This window comes from Tetrao urogallus (genome assembly GCF_951394365.1).
Source record: "Tetrao urogallus genome assembly, chromosome: 3".
Classification (NCBI taxonomy): domain Eukaryota; kingdom Metazoa; phylum Chordata; class Aves; order Galliformes; family Phasianidae; genus Tetrao; species Tetrao urogallus.
Window position 1 is genome coordinate 19721603 of NC_136815.1, and position 18095 is coordinate 19739697.

The 18095-nt window shown below is 36.7% G+C and overlaps 1 protein-coding gene across 1 annotated transcript in view; it reads left to right on the plus strand.

Annotated features, from left to right (window-relative positions):
* The window catches only part of UBR5 (ubiquitin protein ligase E3 component n-recognin 5), a gene marked incomplete at both ends in the record, with an annotated part of 77910 nt that extends 59947 nt beyond the window's left edge, over positions 1-17963 (plus strand). Inside the window, 22 exons of the mRNA XM_079533926.1 lie at positions 424-685; positions 1060-1324; positions 3371-3582; positions 3935-4165; positions 5367-5440; positions 5950-6122; positions 6222-6335; positions 6867-7087; positions 8738-8858; positions 8948-9046; positions 9332-9575; positions 10135-10246; positions 10801-10945; positions 11232-11362; positions 11590-11650; positions 11973-12148; positions 12496-12580; positions 13913-14068; positions 14453-14566; positions 15717-15861; positions 16444-16529; positions 17751-17963. Of these exons, the coding sequence (XP_079390052.1) occupies positions 424-685; positions 1060-1324; positions 3371-3582; positions 3935-4165; positions 5367-5440; positions 5950-6122; positions 6222-6335; positions 6867-7087; positions 8738-8858; positions 8948-9046; positions 9332-9575; positions 10135-10246; positions 10801-10945; positions 11232-11362; positions 11590-11650; positions 11973-12148; positions 12496-12580; positions 13913-14068; positions 14453-14566; positions 15717-15861; positions 16444-16529; positions 17751-17963 (3440 nt within the window). The remainder of the gene's footprint in view (positions 1-423; positions 686-1059; positions 1325-3370; positions 3583-3934; positions 4166-5366; positions 5441-5949; positions 6123-6221; positions 6336-6866; positions 7088-8737; positions 8859-8947; positions 9047-9331; positions 9576-10134; positions 10247-10800; positions 10946-11231; positions 11363-11589; positions 11651-11972; positions 12149-12495; positions 12581-13912; positions 14069-14452; positions 14567-15716; positions 15862-16443; positions 16530-17750) is intronic.
* Positions 17964-18095: the final 132 nt, after the last annotated feature.

Here is an 18095-nt window from a genome sequence, read left to right on the forward strand (position 1 = left end):
GTATCGTGAAGGGCAATGAAGTGTTTTCACTCATTTTTAGTGTAGCAGTTAGTTGTGGTTTGAAAGAGAACGTGAAACTTGGCCAGTCATTTTAAGGCTTCTTTAAAAGAAACTGTTGTGCTGTCTAGCTTTGAAAGCCCAATTTTAGAACTCATTGTCTGGGTTCAGTGAAGTTTTTAAGAATTGAATTATTTCTTAATTTCTCTTCTGAAACTCGGATAGTCTTAGTGGTTTGTTGTGAACCTGCTATGGAAAATTTACAGTATGTCATAAGGATAGCTTGTTAAATGAGCAGTTGTGGCATCTGAACTTTTATAGTATATGTAGTTCTCATGAGAACATTTACAGTGATTACATGATATGTGCATGTGTGTATGCAGCTATGGTTGTCAATTACTGCTCATTGCTTGTTTTCTTTAATAGGAGCTAGCAGTGTTCCAGCATTTTTTTCTGAAGATGACTCTCAATCAAATGATTCTAGTGACTCGGATAGCAGCAGCAGTCAGAGTGATGACATGGAACAGGAGACCTTCATGCTTGATGAGCCTCTGGAACGAACCACAAATAGCTCACATGCCACTGGTGCTGCCCAGGCACCCCGTTCGATGCAGTGGGCTGTACGTAATACCCAGAACCAGAGGACCACTAGCACTGCTCCTTCCAGCACATCTACCCCAGCAGGCAAGTATGAGCAAAATGCATGCGTGAAAGTCAGTTAACTCGTGGCTTTACTCTCTTCTGTTTTCTTTTGTTTTCGTAAGAATGAAATGTTATGTATTTCTTTCAGAAGGATAGCAATGATATGTCTTGACTGTTCCAGTTCTGGGCTTGAATTTAGCAAAAGGAGGGATCTAGTTTAGTTCTTGAGATGTTACTAACTACAGTAAGCGTACTTATAGTTCTTTTTTGTAGATAGTAACTTTTTAATAGGCATAGTTGTTAAGATCAGCAATATTTACAAGTTTTTTTCTTTCCTAGAAATGTTAATCATATTAGTCAATACATAAAATGCATGGCAAAGCTTACATTAATTAATGTCATACTTTTATATTTAGCGAGTTCAGCAGGCTTGATTTACATTGATCCATCAAACCTACGCCGGAGTGGTACCATCAGTACGAGCGCTGCAGCAGCAGCTGCAGCACTTGAAGCCAGCAATGCAAGCAGCTATTTAACTTCTGCAAGCAGTTTAGCACGAGCATACAGTATAGTGATACGACAGATATCTGACCTAATGGGGCTCATTCCCAAGTACAATCACTTAGTGTACTCCCAGATCCCAGCTGCAGTGAAGCTGACTTATCAAGATGCAGTTAACTTGCAGGTAAGAATATACTTATCTGCAAACTTTTGGATAATTTCAATACAGTGGAATTTTTTTCTGCGGTAGAATGATAGAATTGTTGAGGCTGAAAGGGACCTTTGGAGACTAGCTAGTCCAAGTTCACTGCAGTCTAAGTGGAGAAGGCTTTTGAGGACTTTGAAATTCTCCAAGAGAGTGAAAACTTCTCAACTAATCTGCACAACTTATTTCAGTGCCAGACAGATCTCACAGTGAAAACAGTCTTATGTTTGAGTTTTCCAAGTATTTCAGTTTGTGCCTGTTTCTCTCTGTCCATTCACTGGATACCACTGAGAAGGCTTTTTACCTTTTAATCAGGTAAAGAGTCATTAAGAGCCTACTGAGTCTGTTTCTTGAGGCTAAATTATACCAACTCTCCTGGGCTGCTCCTCTTTGAGAGAGAGCATAGATTGAAATAGGTCTAGTTTTCTAGTCCCATTAAGTTGTTTGTATATTTATGTCAATATTCTTGTTTGACCTGAGCTGTTGAGTCTCATAAAATATGAAAGTTAGCGAGGTCCAAATAAATGAGGTGAAGAATTTTGAAGATGTACTTGCTTGCTTTTGCTTCTTGCAGGGGCATAATCATCCCTTCCCTCTTATTACATATTTTTTGTACTCTGCTCTTGACTGTTGATCTTTGAAAGTAGATGTGAAATGCAAAATGCACCTTTAGAGAAATAATTGGAAGGGAGAATTAGTAACTGGCATGCATAGGCAGAAACTAGTCTCAGACACTAAAAATGTCAGAAGGAGGGACTTCAGTGTTTTGACTGTGTTTATAGGTTTGAATATGGGCATACTGTATAGAGGCAAATAATCTATACAGACTCTAGTACAGAAATCAGCTGTAAGAGTATTACCGCTCTTTCAGAGCGGTAATTTAGAGAGTTCAGGAATTCAAGCAGTGAATTTTTTCTTTTTTTGCTGTTAGTAGTACTGTGTTCTGGGGTGTGGAAACAATGTAATTACTTGTGGTTGTGCCATGAGGTATCTGTATTGGCTGTATTTTCACAGTGCAGTGCAAGGTTTTTGTTAGGGAGAGGATTGATGCGTAGATGTTCCTGTACTTCAGTGATTCCAGAATAAATATGTAGGGAAAGAAATAAGAGACCCCAGATTAACTACTGACGAGGCCAAAATAAATTTCTGTGCAGAAGATTCTTTGTGGGACAGTATTGTTCTGATTAGAGATGTTTTGCACTTGTTACGCCACAAGTGCACAGGAGTGTTGTCTAGCTGAAGCGGTGAGTGGTGTGTATTGGTCTGTGGAAGTCTGAGAGCTGAGCTTTGATTTAGAAACAAAAATAGGGGTTGAGTTAGGGTTTTGTGTCTGCTGGATGTAAGAAAATGTTTGAAGCATGAGGGATGCTTTTAAAGACCAGAGTATAAAGAAGGTTTGTGTTGGATTTAAAAAAAAAAAAAAAAGGGGGGGGGGAAATGGAGGAAGGGTTTGGTAGAATAAAAACCAATATGGTGGAGTTAGTAAATTGCAAGAAAAGCAGGCTGCAGAGCTGGTTTTGGACCAAATGAGGAAAAGACTGAACTAGAAAGGGAAATCTCATATGCAGGCATAGATCTTTATGTAGGTCTTAATTCTGTCTTTATGGAATTAGTTGTGAGTTGTGAAGGCTGAGGAACAACATTCCAAGATGGGGACTGAAAAGCTACCAAAACAGTGGAAATTAGACCAAAAATTAGACCCCAGAATGTGTGCACCTGGGAGGTGCTGTGTGATCACAAGGTGAGAATTAGAAAAAATGCCCAAAGAAAAGAAAGGGATGGGGAGAATGCTTTACAGACACCAGGCTAGTAAGTGATGAGACTGTACACCTAAGAAGTAAATCAGCTGTCTCACTGAAGATCTCAGGATTTTTAAATTTTTTCACTCCTTAATGGGCTTTTACAACCTCTTTGTGGGAGAAGTGATGTAAATGTGAAAGCCATGGATGAGGGCTTATGTTGAAATTGCATTCTTATCATCTAAGTCTGTTGTTTGTAAAACTCACTAAATCTCATTCTGTATAGAATTATGTAGAAGAAAAGCTTATTCCTACTTGGAATTGGATGGTTAGTATAATGGACTCCACAGAAGCTCAGCTGCGTTATGGTTCTGCATTAGCATCTGCTGGTGATCCTGGGCATCCAAATCATCCTCTCCATGCTTCTCAGAACTCAGCCAGAAGGGAAAGGATGACAGCCCGGGAGGAAGCCAGCTTAAGAACACTTGAGGGAAGAAGGTATGAAAATAGTCTGATTGCTAGATGTGGTGTAAGTGCTATTTTTACAGTCAAATCTTTACATTCACAGACTTTTAAGGATTTACTTTGGTAACGTAGCAGTAGTTTTGATGTTTGCTTTTTGTGATGCTACAATTTAGTGTATTCTGATTTACTAGATTGGTCTCAAGTATTAACTGTTAGTAATATATTGCACTTGAGCCACTAGTGCATTGTGAAGCATGAAATGGTGATCATTACTCTTACCACTCTTCTTTGAATTTTGACATCAGTATTTCAGATGCAGAGACTAACTCTGAAAGGATGCCTGTGCTGCCTAATTCCTTTGTATTCCTTTCTTTCCTTTCACCAGACGTGCTACTTTACTCAGTGCCCGTCAGGGAATGATGTCAGCACGTGGTGATTTCCTGAACTACGCGCTGTCTTTGATGCGTTCTCACAATGATGAGCACTCAGATGTTCTCCCTGTTCTCGATGTCTGTTCATTAAAGCACGTAGCCTATGTTTTTCAAGCGCTTATTTATTGGATTAAAGCGATGAATCAACAGACAACATTGGATACTCCTCAGCTGGAACGGAAAAGGTATCAAGTCTGACTCATAGAAACTAATTTTTGTAAACTTTGCACATGCCCCCATCTTTCCATCTTTGGAGGTGGTAATCAGCAGCTCAAATACTTACATTAATCTGTATACGTGACTCTGAAAGGAACGCCTCCTATTTATTTCCATGGAAACTACAACAGATGCAAAGAGCACAGTATTACTAATTGGTAGAGCAGATTTTCAGGTACAGAATGCTTTTTCCACATGGTTACCTCCATTACCTGTTTGCTTTTGCCAGTGATGAACAAAAGCAGGCGTACCACACTTGTAAAACTCTGTACTTGTGGAGGCGACCCACGCTTTCACAGCTGCTATGATAGCATCATTACTAGGAAGATGTTGCCTCTACAACCCATCTTTTATTGGCCTGAATAATGGAAGTCATAAAGTGCCAAATCCAGACTATACTGTAGGATGATAAGGACTGTCTAGCCAAGATTGGCAGTGTCCTCCATGATCTTCAGACTGGTATGAGACCTGTAATTATTGTGCTGTGATTGAAAGATTTTCTTCTCTGGCCTGACTCTGGCAGCTTGAGCCTTTAGCTTAGTCGATATCACAAGGCATCAATCAGAGTTGGTTGAGATGGTTTATCTGGTTTCCAGGGAATCCAGAAGGACGTAATGAAATAGGAGCCATTATTTTGGACAGCCCTTGTAATTCCGGAACATATTTGAGAGTCCACGCACTGCCAAAAATGAATACTAATCAAAGTTCTTGATCCTTTTTATAATACAGTAGAATCCATTTCTCTAGTAAGCAATTCAGAAACGTGATAATTTTTATATATGATTGGCATTATTTTTTAGGTTATCTAGTGTATTCTACACAAGTAAATATATTATGGACTATTATTCACCTGTAATTCTTCCCCTAATTCAAGGTTCCCAGTTTTTTTTTAATATTGGGGTAGTATTTAAAAAAGAACGTACCTACCGATGCCTTAAGCTTTAACTTCAGCTCAAACTCTAGAGGTGGTGAAATGGGGTAACTGTGTGAGTAATGTAGTGATTATGTAATGAAAAGTACTCTACAGCTCTGAACACCACCTCCTCATGAACAGCTCTACTTATTCACCAGTCATTTCAGAGTTATTATTTATAGCTTGCAGATATAACTCTTGTTTAGGTCTGGCTTTTTATTGACTTCTACAGCTGTAAATGCTTTTTATTCTTTTAGAACTCGAGAGCTTTTGGAACTGGGTCTTGACAATGAAGATTCAGAACATGAGAACGATGACGACACCAATCAAAGTTAGTACACAGAAATGCTCCCTTAGCATGCTAAAATACAACACTTTTGTAGTGTTTTTGTCCCAGTTAGCTAGTTGAGACTTCGAATAATTGTTTTTTATACTTGCTATTTCGTCTGCTTTCTCTCAGAGCTGCAGTTTGTGCCCTTACTTGGAGTTCTTGGAGTGCAAAAGTACTTGGAGTGCAATTTGCAGAATTCAAAATTTGAATTTGAGTTGAACTGTAACAGTTTTGATCTGTTGAAAATGTTTCTAAAAATAATGAAGTGTGTGTAGAGGAGCAGTGCACATTCAGTAAAATTTGTTGCAGTAAGAGGTATAAAAATGACAACTAAACAACTTAAAAAATAAAAATGGGGGGAGGTGGATCAGCAGAAATATCCTTAGAACTGTTAACGTTACTGGGAGGTGGCTTGCATTCCTGCTCCTCCAGTCATATAGCTAAGAAGGATGCTTAGTTCTTTTTGCTTTTATAACTGAAAATTGAAGTGGCATCTCTCTGATATTTAGGTGCTGCACTCAATGACAAAGATGACGACTCCCTTCCAGCAGAGACTGGCCAAAATCATCCATTTTTCAGACGATCAGACTCGATGACGTTCCTTGGCTGCATTCCACCCAATCCTTTTGAAGTTCCTCTGGCAGAAGCCATTCCCTTGGCAGACCAGCCCCACTTACTACAGGTGACACCAGAGATAGCATTCGGGAAGATAACTGAAATTTACTTTTTCTTTTCTAACTGAAGTATATTATTTACCCAGAATGCTTTTGTTAATTTTCAGCCAAATGCTCGCAAAGAAGATCTGTTTGGTCGGCCAAGCCAGGGTCTGTATTCATCTTCTGCCAACAGTGGGAAATGCTTAATGGAAGTTACAGTGGATAGAAACTGCCTCGAGGTAGATTTAAAGATTTTATTATTTTAAAGAACGCGATAACTTAAGCTAGTACCTTAATTCCCCAAAAAGATGCTTCAATTTATAGTATAAAATGTTAAGTAGATTTCAGAACAGTAATTCAAAAGCACTTCAAGTGTGAAAACTTTTGACTTCTATTTTAATTTCTCCTTATGTATTAGTTTTTTTGAAATGTAAGAATTTGTATAGTTACTGATTAATAGCAGATTTCAGGCAAAAGGCTACAATATGATCCATGTTAATTTTGAAATGCCAGTTGAGTAATGATTTATGATAAATATTACCGTGTGGGGTAGATTTGACATGCCTGCATAATGCCTATGGAACATTATGAAACAAGTACATGAAACATAAATGTAAAATAGGAAAACTGTATTTCCTATTTGTTGAAACCAGTGAGTTTGTGTATTATCAAAGCAATTGCAGTTATTTTTCTGTGTTTTAAGAATGTGTTTCCTGAAAAAGCCTTTGCTTTCAATAAACTGTAATTAACTTTGACTTTTCCTTGTTTAGGTTCTTCCAACTAAAATGTCTTATGCAGCCAACTTAAAAAATGTTATGAGCATGCAAAATCGGCAGAAGAGAGAAGGAGAAGAACAAAATGTGCCTACAGAAGAATCTGAGAGTTCAAAACCAGGGCCTTCAGCTCATGACCTTGCAGCACAACTGAAAAGCAGCTTGTTGGCAGAGATAGGACTGACAGAAAGCGAAGGGCCACCTCTCACATCTTTCAGGTAGTTGGACTTAAAATTACTGTATGAAATGTTACTGAACTGATAAAAGAATATTTAGGACTCTAAAATCTTTTAAATTAAAATGGGTATCTTCGTTTAGTTTGAATGTTTGTATTTAGTAGCTTTTAAATGAACAGTTGAACAGTCTTGAGGTCTGTGCAAACTACTAAAAATCCTTTGCTACCTGACTTTCTTTTGCATACATAGTATGACTTATTAGTAAGCCATGTGGAAAATGGGAATTGACAGCCCAGAAGAGTGCATTCCAAGCGGCAATGAAGTTGTGTGCTTTTGGAGTAACTATCTTTTTGAAGCAAGATTTGAATTTCAGCTGTGGTACTGTTCTATTTTAGCAACTGCTAGCCAATGTAAATTTAACTTCTCTGTTTAAATCAACATGTATTATAGGAGACAGATAATTTAATAAAGGCTTTATAAAGATTGGAAGGATTAGGATAAGTTACCATTAAGTTATCATGGAGAGTAGGCACCCAGCTGAATTTCTTTCTGTGAAATTAAAGTTCATTTGACTGGCTTCATAAAAATTACATGCGTAAGTACTTGTGAATATTTTAAAACCTAGAACTGCTAAAATTTGCAACTGGTACAACAATGCACAAAATCCTAAGCCTCAGTAGTGGATTCTCAAGCACAGCTGTAGGAGCAAGGAATTAGGAGTTATGTTTAGAAGTTTGGGGATTGTAACACAGAACTGAAAAGTACTAACTTCTTAAAATTCTTAAGGTTTATAATTAGCGCTTCAGTATGAATGTCCAGTCTGCTCTTCCTGTTTAAAAAGGAGAGCTGTAATGCAGCTTTACATAAAAGGAGGAATGACATACAGAAAGTTTTTTTTCATCTTTCTTTCACCTGTGGCACAAAGTATGGGATAATGTCTCTTTTTCATGACTATATTTTGAGAAGAATTCTGAATTGAAAAAATTAATTTGTCTAAATTACTGAAACTTCTTAGTCTGGAGACAATGTCTAAACTAAGTAGGTAGAGCTCACAACTTGTTTACTGGAGTGGAGGAGGAAAGACTCCATTATCTCAGTGTTTTTGATATTTTTCTCCTTGGTAAATCTGCTAGACATTCACGTTCAATTCATTTTGAAGGCTTTTTTCCTCCATTGCAATTCTGCCAAGTACTCTTCCTCATTCTTTGTTCATTCCAAATGCATATCAAGTGATTAGCTCCTTCATATGCTAATACATAGTAACTGCTTAGCACAGTAGGCAAAAGCCATTTTTAACCGGCCACACTGTAGGGCATTGTAAGACTGGGCTCAGTGTGTATAATTCCACATATATTAAGCCAACTTGTATTGGTTGATCCTGTATAGTATGTGGAAAGACCTCTCGAGAGGATTTATGATCAGATTATATCTTACTGTAGATAACAGGTTTTATTATTTAAAGTGTATGGTTTTATCTGTGGGTGCAGTGTAGAATGTTTTAACTCACATCTTGCTTAGCTTGTAATCAAGTAATTAACAGTCATTTGAGCTCTACATGTTCCTCTAGAGTGTAGTTGGGTGGTAGACCAGTTTGTCAGAAATCAAGAACTTACTTGGAGGCAAGATGTTACGTAGAAGTAGTACACCAAATGTATCTAAATTTAATTTTATTTTTTATCCTTCTTTTATCAGACCACAGTGTAGCTTCATGGGCATGGTCATATCTCATGACATGTTGCTGGGACGTTGGCGTCTTTCTTTAGAGTTGTTTGGTAGAGTATTCATGGAAGATGTTGGAGCAGAGCCTGGATCGGTATGTACTTTTTAGTATGAAAACAATTACTTTTCCAACTAACTATGAACTTCTCTTATTCTGATTTCGGTTTTATTTTTTATTTTAAGATCCTGACTGAACTGGGTGGCTTTGAAGTGAAGGAATCAAAGTTCCGCAGAGAGATGGAAAAACTTAGAAACCAGCAATCCAGGGATTTAACGTTGGAGGTAAAAAATGTTAGTTGTTCTTCCAAATTTGTCTCATTAGAAGTTGAACCATAAGACATTGCATTAACTTAATAGAAGAAGCTATATTTCAGAATCTGCAAGCAGTTGTCTTAAACCTTACTGTATGAACTCTGTTGCGATTACGGTGTAGTTTTTAATTATGTGTTTGGTATTTTTTGAATCTATGCAGAAGTGTCCAGATGCTTCCTTGTGAAGCTGAAGTTCTCTTGATATGATGATTGGTAAAGAACAGGAAAAAAAAAAGTTTTTTCTTTTTTTCACTAGGTTGATCGAGACAGAGATCTTCTAATTCAGCAGACCATGAGGCAGCTCAACAATCATTTTGGTCGCAGGTGTGCCACCACTCCGATGGCTGTCCACAGAGTAAAAGTTACTTTTAAAGATGAGCCTGGAGAAGGCAGCGGTGTAGCACGGAGCTTTTATACTGCCATTGCACAGGCTTTTCTGTCAAATGAGAAACTGCCAAATCTAGATTGTATTCAGAATGCCAACAAGGGTACCCATACAAGTAAGTGAAATGCTGCAGTTAATTTACAGATAGTATTCATAAAAGCATCAAATGCTTTTTTTATATGTTGAAATGCTCGCTGTTCAGTCAGCATAGAAATTATGAAAACTGTGTATGTTATTTCTCTGAGGCAAGAAAATGGATTTTTTGTTTTCAGAACAAGAAGTTGATGCTTTTCTAGAAATGAGTCCACTTTAGAAGTTCTTAGCTCTTTTTGAGCATCTTTCTCTCCAGTAGATTATCAAGATTTTATGTCAAGATTTTACGTAGTGCAAACATTTAAGGTGACTGTTGTATCTGGCTTGTCATGAATATTTGTAAATGTTTTTTTGAAATTGTATAAACTTCTGGGAGCTTTTTGCATTTGTAAGTTCATACAAACACTTCAGGTTCCTTTCTTAAGCTTGGCTGAACCTGGATCACTACGTTAATGAGAGAACACTTCTTTCATGTCTTTCAAACTGCATTCCGAAACTGCATCCTTCTTATACTGAAATTTAGGACAGAGAGAGAGAAGTATAAAGATACTGAGGGTTATGGTTTTTTCCTCCTCCTTAAGGTCTGATGCAGAGATTGCGAAACAGGGGGGAGAGAGATCGAGAGAGGGAGCGTGAGAGAGAAATGCGGAGAAGTAGTGGCTTAAGAGCTGGTTCTCGGAGAGACAGGGATAGGTAAGTGATACATTCTGAGTTTGTCGGGGCTGATTTGTCAAATGGAGTAACTGCCTGGGCTATCTTCAGAAAGATACTTCTGCTTACTCAAGTAAATGTCTTTTTCACTTTCAAGACCAAATTATATTGAATTTAAAGAAACAGCCAGGTGTACTTTTTAAAAAAATTATGTAGTTGATATTAGTGTTGATAGATGGTCTCAACAGTATGCCATGAATCTCTCTGCTAAAACAATAAATAAAAAGCTTGGGTACCAGCATGAAGTTACGGGGTGGTTTAGAAACAGTATTGTCATTGGTGGCACACTTACTGCTTCATCTGAAGTACTGATAGTATCAAAATATCTGTTTTATTTTTATTCTCTGATTCTGAATAACTCTCTACATAGCTATGAGAAATATTCCTGGTAGAAAATCTAATGCTATTTAGAATTTTTGCAGGGGGGAATTAAAAAAAAAAAAAAAAAAAAAAAAAAAAAAAAAAAAAAAAAAAAAAAGTCCAGAGTATTTTTATTTCTTCTGAAATTAGTACAAACTGCTTTAACTTTTTTTAAGGGACTTTAGAAGACAACTTTCCATTGACACAAGGCCTTTTAGACCAGCTTCAGAAGGAAATCCTAGTGATGATCCTGATCCACTTCCTGCACACAGACAGGCGCTTGGAGAAAGACTCTACCCTCGAGTGCAAGCAATGCAGCCAGTATGTGTTAGCTAGTACATTAAATGATATGTCAAGTATCCCTGCATCATTTAATTGAAAAATTAATTTCCTAGTCAATTATTAACTTACCTGAACATAGTTGAACATGCATGCCTGCTTTGTATTCTTTAGGATATTCTTCAGGTTTTGCTTCTGTAATTTGTCATGTAGCCTGTGAGGTACTTTGTAATGCATTCTGTATTTTAAATCCTTAAACTTTCACAAAACTGTATTTGAAAATGAGAGAACTGGCAGAGAATAGTAATGTGTCATTCTGTTTCTCCAGGCGTTTGCAAGTAAGATCACAGGAATGTTGTTGGAATTGTCCCCTGCTCAGCTGCTTCTGTTACTAGCTAGTGAAGATTCCCTTAGAGCAAGAGTTGATGAAGCAATGGAACTCATTATTGCACATGGCAGGTAAAGTATTGAGGATTCTGTAAGAGGCAAAATCTGATTTTGTGGTTAAAGCACTTTGTACTGTGCTAAATTTAACTGATACATCTACCTTACTCATTGCTTTGTTCAAGACTTTTTTCTTTGGATAAGTGACTTGTTGACTTTGGTTTAATTAAATCTGTTTGGTTTCAGAATGTTTCTTATTGTGAAATTAAATCATCATTGGCCTTTGTTTTTTTCCTGTCAAGGGAGAATGGTGCTGACAGTATATTGGATCTTGGATTGCTAGACTCTTCAGATAAAGTGCAGGTAACGTACTGATGCTTAAATAGGAAGTTAGGGGAGATCCAGTTATCAGTTTTAGAAACTGGCTGAAGCCTTCTTTTATCATGCAATGAGAAGTTCTATGTAATTATCATGTGGAGTTATCAAGAATATGTCTTTATGCAGATAAAAAGATTTTTTTTTTGCTATTTGTTTATGCCTTTGAAAAGATTAAGTAGTAATCACTCAAAAATATAAAACACTGCCATTATAAAATGTAATCTTTGAGTTGGGTTGCAAGAGCTTGCTGAAGTGGCTTGGTAGCTAGAAGTACATTTGTGGATTACTATTCTGGCTTTCTGAACAGGAGAATAGAAAGCGACATGGTTCCAGCCGTAGTGTAGTGGATATGGAATTAGATGATACGGATGATGGGGATGATAATGCACCACTCTTCTACCAACCTGGAAAACGAGGGTTTTATACACCAAGACCTGGTAAAAACACAGAAGCGAGGCTGAATTGCTTCAGAAATATTGGCAGGTAGGTGATTAACTTGTCTGGAAAAAATGTAAAAGATGAGTATTCAAAGTACCAAGGAAGAGTGCTGTTGATGCAAACTGCAGAAACTTCATTTATACTTTATTTGCTCTGTATCTTGCTGTGGGTGCTGAATAGTGGAGAGTTTGCACACCTGGATGTTTCTCTTCATGTTATAATTCATCTTTTTCGACAATGTTAAGTTTTTATACTGTAGAAAATATAATGTCCAAAATATTCTTCTTTGGATAAATAGGACTCAAAGCCTAATTCTTATTTTAAATTTTTTAATTGAAATATCACCAATGTAACTTGTGTCACACTAAAACAAAAATCATGTTTATTTTCAGAATCTTAGGATTGTGCCTGTTGCAGAATGAGTTGTGTCCTATCACATTAAATAGACATGTAATCAAAGTTCTTCTTGGTAGGAAGGTAAGTTGATCATACAAATTTGAATTTTATTTATTCATGTAGAAACTCATCTTTAACTGCTTTATCTTCCTTGTGTGCGTTGACTAATAGAGTTAGTCCTGGAACTGTAAGTATGCTTTTAACTTGAAGAAGTTATTTTATTTTAGATAGTGAAATGAGTAGATCTGCTTGAAGTAGCTAGAAGGTGTTTGAGTAAGATGGAAGGATTTGCAATAGGTTATCTGTTGAGTTAACCGTAAGAGTGATGGCTTGAAGAGGTACTGTTGGACTGTATCAACATCACATTTTACCCAAAAGGATTTTCCTACTTGATGGAACTAATTGAATTGGATTATAATTACAATTTTGTAGTAATTTAAGTAATATAAGTGCGGGGATAAATTAATTCAGATTAATCGTAATCTAAAATTCAGCAAAAATGCCTTTATCTCCTGCTTCCCTCCCCACCTGCTCCCCAAAACACCCGCCACTTAATCCTGCACATTTCATTCATTAGTTAAGAACATCATAAGATTTCTGATGCACAAACTTAAGCCAAAGTTCGTTAATGTTGGCCTTCTGTAACAGAAAACAATTCTGATCACATAACCAATTACTCAACGTATGTATGATCTTAAATAGTGTTAGTGACAAGAAGATATGTTGTCTCCGCAGTACCTTCCAAGAGAGATTGCCCCTGAGGGTTTTCTTTTTGAATATATGTTTCTTCCAGTTAAATGTTCAGTACACCCAAGGATATTTTAGTTGGTGAATAACGGATTACTTTTCTTTACAGCCTGCTAACACTCAAAGCAAGAAGCAGCAAAAAATAGGTGGTGGTATACTAATTTTTGGAAGCTGCAGTAAATGTCAGTCATTAAACGTATAACAGCAGTTATAAGTGGAGAATAGTCTTACAGTGTTTTGGAGCACTGATGCAAGTCGTTTCCAACTTCAGTCAGCCACCATCAAATCTATACTGATCTATGTGATATGTAGAAGAATTTCTTAAAAACAAAGTCCCCTCATACCTCTCCAAAAACAAGAAAACAAACAGAAATCCACAAACCATTAAATTTCTTTATAAGATCTATGCCCATAATAGCAGAAAAGGCTTCACAAGTCTGTATGTAATGCTAATGCACTTGAATTGAGTATTCTTAAGCACCTTCGACAGCATGCTGAAAATAGGAGTTTGACTGCTTATTTTTAAGTGTTTGTATGCTTTGTTACGCAAGTTATTTTGTGTTGTTACACCTGCACTTTTGTATACTAGCAATTAGGCACAGGTCACATAACTTTGAATATATCTGTAACTGAAGGTGTGGGTTTTTTTGTTTATTTTTTTAATAGGTGAACTGGCATGACTTTGCTTTTTTTGATCCGGTTATGTACGAAAGCCTTCGGCAACTTATACTTGCTTCCCAAAGTACAGATGCTGATGCAGTGTTTGCAGCAATGGATTTAGCATTTGCAATAGACCTCTGCAAGGAGGAGGGTGGAGGGCAGGTAAGGACAAAAAGCTGTCTTGCTGTAATTTCAGAATTTTATAACTTATGCGTGTTGTCTTGTACATATGATGTAGGTTCTTGTAAGGTTTCAAAGCTGATCTACCTTTTTCTAGATTCAAATGCAGCATTCTCTTTAGACACTGAAGTATAGTGTTCCATTTGGTTGAGTTTTTCTGTCTTTCCTTGAAGATGGTGTAGGTAGAGCCTACCATAAAACCTACAAAACTACATTAGCATGTAGTAGTAATGGTACCAGTAGTAAATTTTATTTCAGTTTGGAGAAATATTGATCTATAAATCACTGATCAACGTACATGTCCGTTGTAATAATAATCTCATTTTGTCTTTCTTTCCTCCAATGATCTTTGATAATTTGCCATAGGTTGAACTTATTTCCAATGGTGTAAATATACCAGTCACTCCTCAGAATGTTTATGAATACGTCCGGAAATATGCAGAACACCGAATGTTGGTAGTGGCAGAACAGCCTCTGCATGTAAGTTCTTGGTGGAATGTCGTAGGCTTTTTTTCCCCTCTCTCTCCTCATTATGGTAATGCTAATCAGGTTCTTTTTGAAGTGTGACAGCTTGATTTAAAAGAATCTCTTTTTTTTGTTGTAGTTGCACCTCTAGTTTTATGGTGCTGTGAAGAATGACCGGTTTTTTTTAATATGATCAAAGATAGTTCCTTTTAAATGTGATCTCGTTGGTTAAGTATGTATGATTGCTTCTTGAGCTTAAATGGCCTCTTGGAATTCCTGCTTTGGGTTTAGCAGCTACTTTATACTAGTAATCTCGGTCACCTTTTGCTTAGCCTTACAGGCAAAAATGTATATAAAACACCTTGAACTTCTGACTTGATTGTATTTTTGCTTTAAAAGGAAGAATCTGTTACAAAACACAACTTTGTTCTTTTCTACTGGTGTAGCAAAAAACTATTAATTGACTGTAAAACTATATTAAAAACATTTTTTGAATCTCTTTTAAAAGAGTGGCGTACTACACCTAAACTTGGCAATTTTTGCTGCAGTTCTGAGTTAGGCTAGCAGATTCTAGATTACTTCTGTGCAGATTAGGTCCAAAATTCTACAAAAAAAAAAAAAAGAAAAAAAAAAAGTGTTCCTGGAATTAAATCACTCAGTCTCTGTGTCTGCATGAGTTAATAAGTATTTCAACTCTCTCTTTATTATGAGTTGAAAATTGTAACGCTTATGTTGAGACATGTATGTATGTGTACACACACATGCATGTATATTACATTTTTAAAGCAGAAGAGCCACTTGAGTGACTGGGAAGCAAAGTGGAATTAAGATGCGATGTGCATTTTGTAACTCTCACTAGATTCAGAATAGGTCAGTAATATATCTGATATTTTCAATAATAGAATATAATTTGCCTATGCTCCTGTGATTGGTGCAATACTAGCTCAAACCATTACTGTTTTCTTTTGCAGTCATATACTTGTACTGCTCTGCTGCTTTATTTGTTGCAGTTCTTTGTTTTAGAAGATTGGCATCTCAGATTATAAATCTTTGGCAGAAAAGAACAGCCAAGAGTATAAGAAATTTCAAGTTGATAGGGAATTGGACTTGGAACTTGTCAGTAAATGATATGGCTGTAATGTAAATCTTGTGGTTTTTACTTAAGGCAATGAGGAAGGGTCTTCTGGATGTACTTCCAAAGAATTCATTAGAAGATTTGACAGCAGAAGATTTCAGACTTTTGGTAAATGGCTGTGGTGAAGTAAATGTGCAAATGCTTATCAGCTTTACCTCTTTCAATGATGAGTCAGGTATGAAACAACTTATCTCTGCAACTGTGTTTGAATAACTTTTAATGCTGTCTGTTCTACATGAAGTTACCAGCTTCAAGCTGAAACTACCTCTTAGAATTTGTCATCAGTTGCTAAGTCACTCAAATTGACAGAATTTCTGTGTTCTTTATATACCTTTTAAAGTATTTACCTTGAGTAAAGGCAAAAAAAAAGGCACGTTTTCTAGCCTCACTGTTACTTGGTGTGAAATAAAAGAATTATGTTACTGGTAGTGCGTCTTTCCTTCTGGAAGTTCTGACCTAATGTTAGAACTATAAATGTGATGTATGCAGTCTAACGTCTTAAATAATTTTTTTTAAACTCTAGCTTTTACTGGACTTTTTGGTTGGGAGGGTGTGATACACTGAGGTATGACAGATTTAGCCTTTATACTCAGAAACGTGTATATTAGTTTTGAAATGAGTCTGTCTCCAGTATCGGAGACTTGCTGAGATCCAACTTGCATGCAGTAAGTATATTTAGAACAGATCTCTTAATATTTATTGTTCAGTGCACCAACTGAATTACATAAATACACAATATATATTTTTTCTCAAATAGGAGAAAATGCTGAGAAGCTTTTGCAGTTCAAGCGTTGGTTTTGGTCCATAGTTGAGAAGATGAGTATGACAGAAAGACAAGATCTGGTAAGTTGTTCATTCTTAGTGGAAGCGTGCAGAACAGCTGGGATTACTTTTGTATCGTTACTGTTCATTCACTGCGTATACCTACAAAGACTTCGTATGCTAACAGTAAGGTGGCAGGCTATGGTAGTAAGAATTGATTCAACTTTGAGTTCTGGAAACATTAAGGTGTGAATCCTAGACCTTGCAGCTGGAAGTAAATGTGGTGTTTCCTTGCCCTTATTTACAAATCTGTTATGTGGAAGCATGCTCACATTCTTTGCAAAGTAGTTCTTAAGCTAAGTTACTGTTAGTCAACTGTTTTCTGGGCTGGTATATTAGATTTCTTGAGATTTATTTATTTATTTATTTATTTTTAAAAATTATTTTATTTTTTTTTCCTTTCCCTGGATTGGTTGCTCTCTTAACTTCTGTGTATCCTGAGGGCAGTGCATGTGTCCTGTCTGTAAGATGTCAGTAATGATATCATCTCCTTTTTCTCAAAGCCCTTTCAGAATAGCTGATGAGAAGCATGAAAGAAAAAGATTCTGTTTCACTTTGGAAAACTTGCCTGTACATTGTATCCATTCGCTTCTTAAAACTCCTTGCATTTAACTTGCTACTTAAGGTACTATCTTTCCTTTACGATTTGCTAACAGGAAACAAGGACTAATCTGAGAAGTGGAAAATCTGGAGCGTAATTGTTAAGGAATATCTCTAATTATACTTTGGTAGTGACTCTGCTCTGCAAGTCATTATTTCACCCTTGAGACTATAAACCAAATATTCTCCATTGTTGATTTCTGTCAGTACGAGTGCTATATCACCTGATCATGAACTGGCTTGGGAGCAATTTTTGATGTGAGAGAGTTCTTCTGTTGTTGTTTTTTGAGTTTCATATTGTTGACAGTTAAAATCTTCCCAATTGGAGCTGGGGGCATCATATTTACTGAGGATTTCTTGATGCAGGATCATCTTGAGCGCTGCTTTTATCAGTTTTAGCAGAAGTGTATAATATAATGAGCAGCACAGGAAAGGGAATGAAGGAAGCTATTACAGAAGTATACAGCATGACCACTGAGTTGAGTTGGCATACTGACAGGATTGTGCTCTGATCAAACTACTGCAACTATTCTGTGCAGTTTTTTTTTTTTTTTTTAAACCCATGCCACAGCAGTCATTTGTATGCAGTGTGAATTGTAGCCTTGCCCATCGCAATTTTAAATGCTGTCTTCTTTTTATCAGGTTTACTTCTGGACATCAAGTCCATCATTGCCAGCCAGTGAGGAGGGATTCCAGCCCATGCCATCAATCACAATAAGACCACCAGATGACCAACACCTTCCTACAGCAAACACTTGCATTTCTCGCCTTTATGTCCCACTCTATTCCTCTAAGCAGATTTTGAAACAGAAGTTGTTACTCGCCATTAAGACCAAGAATTTTGGTTTTGTGTAGAGTATAAAAAGTGTGTATTGCTGTGTAATATTACTAGCTAAGTTTTGTAGATTTTTCCATTTGTCTATAAAAGTTTATGAAAGCTAATGCTGTCATACCCCTGGTGGTACTTTAAAGATTTAAATGCAAACA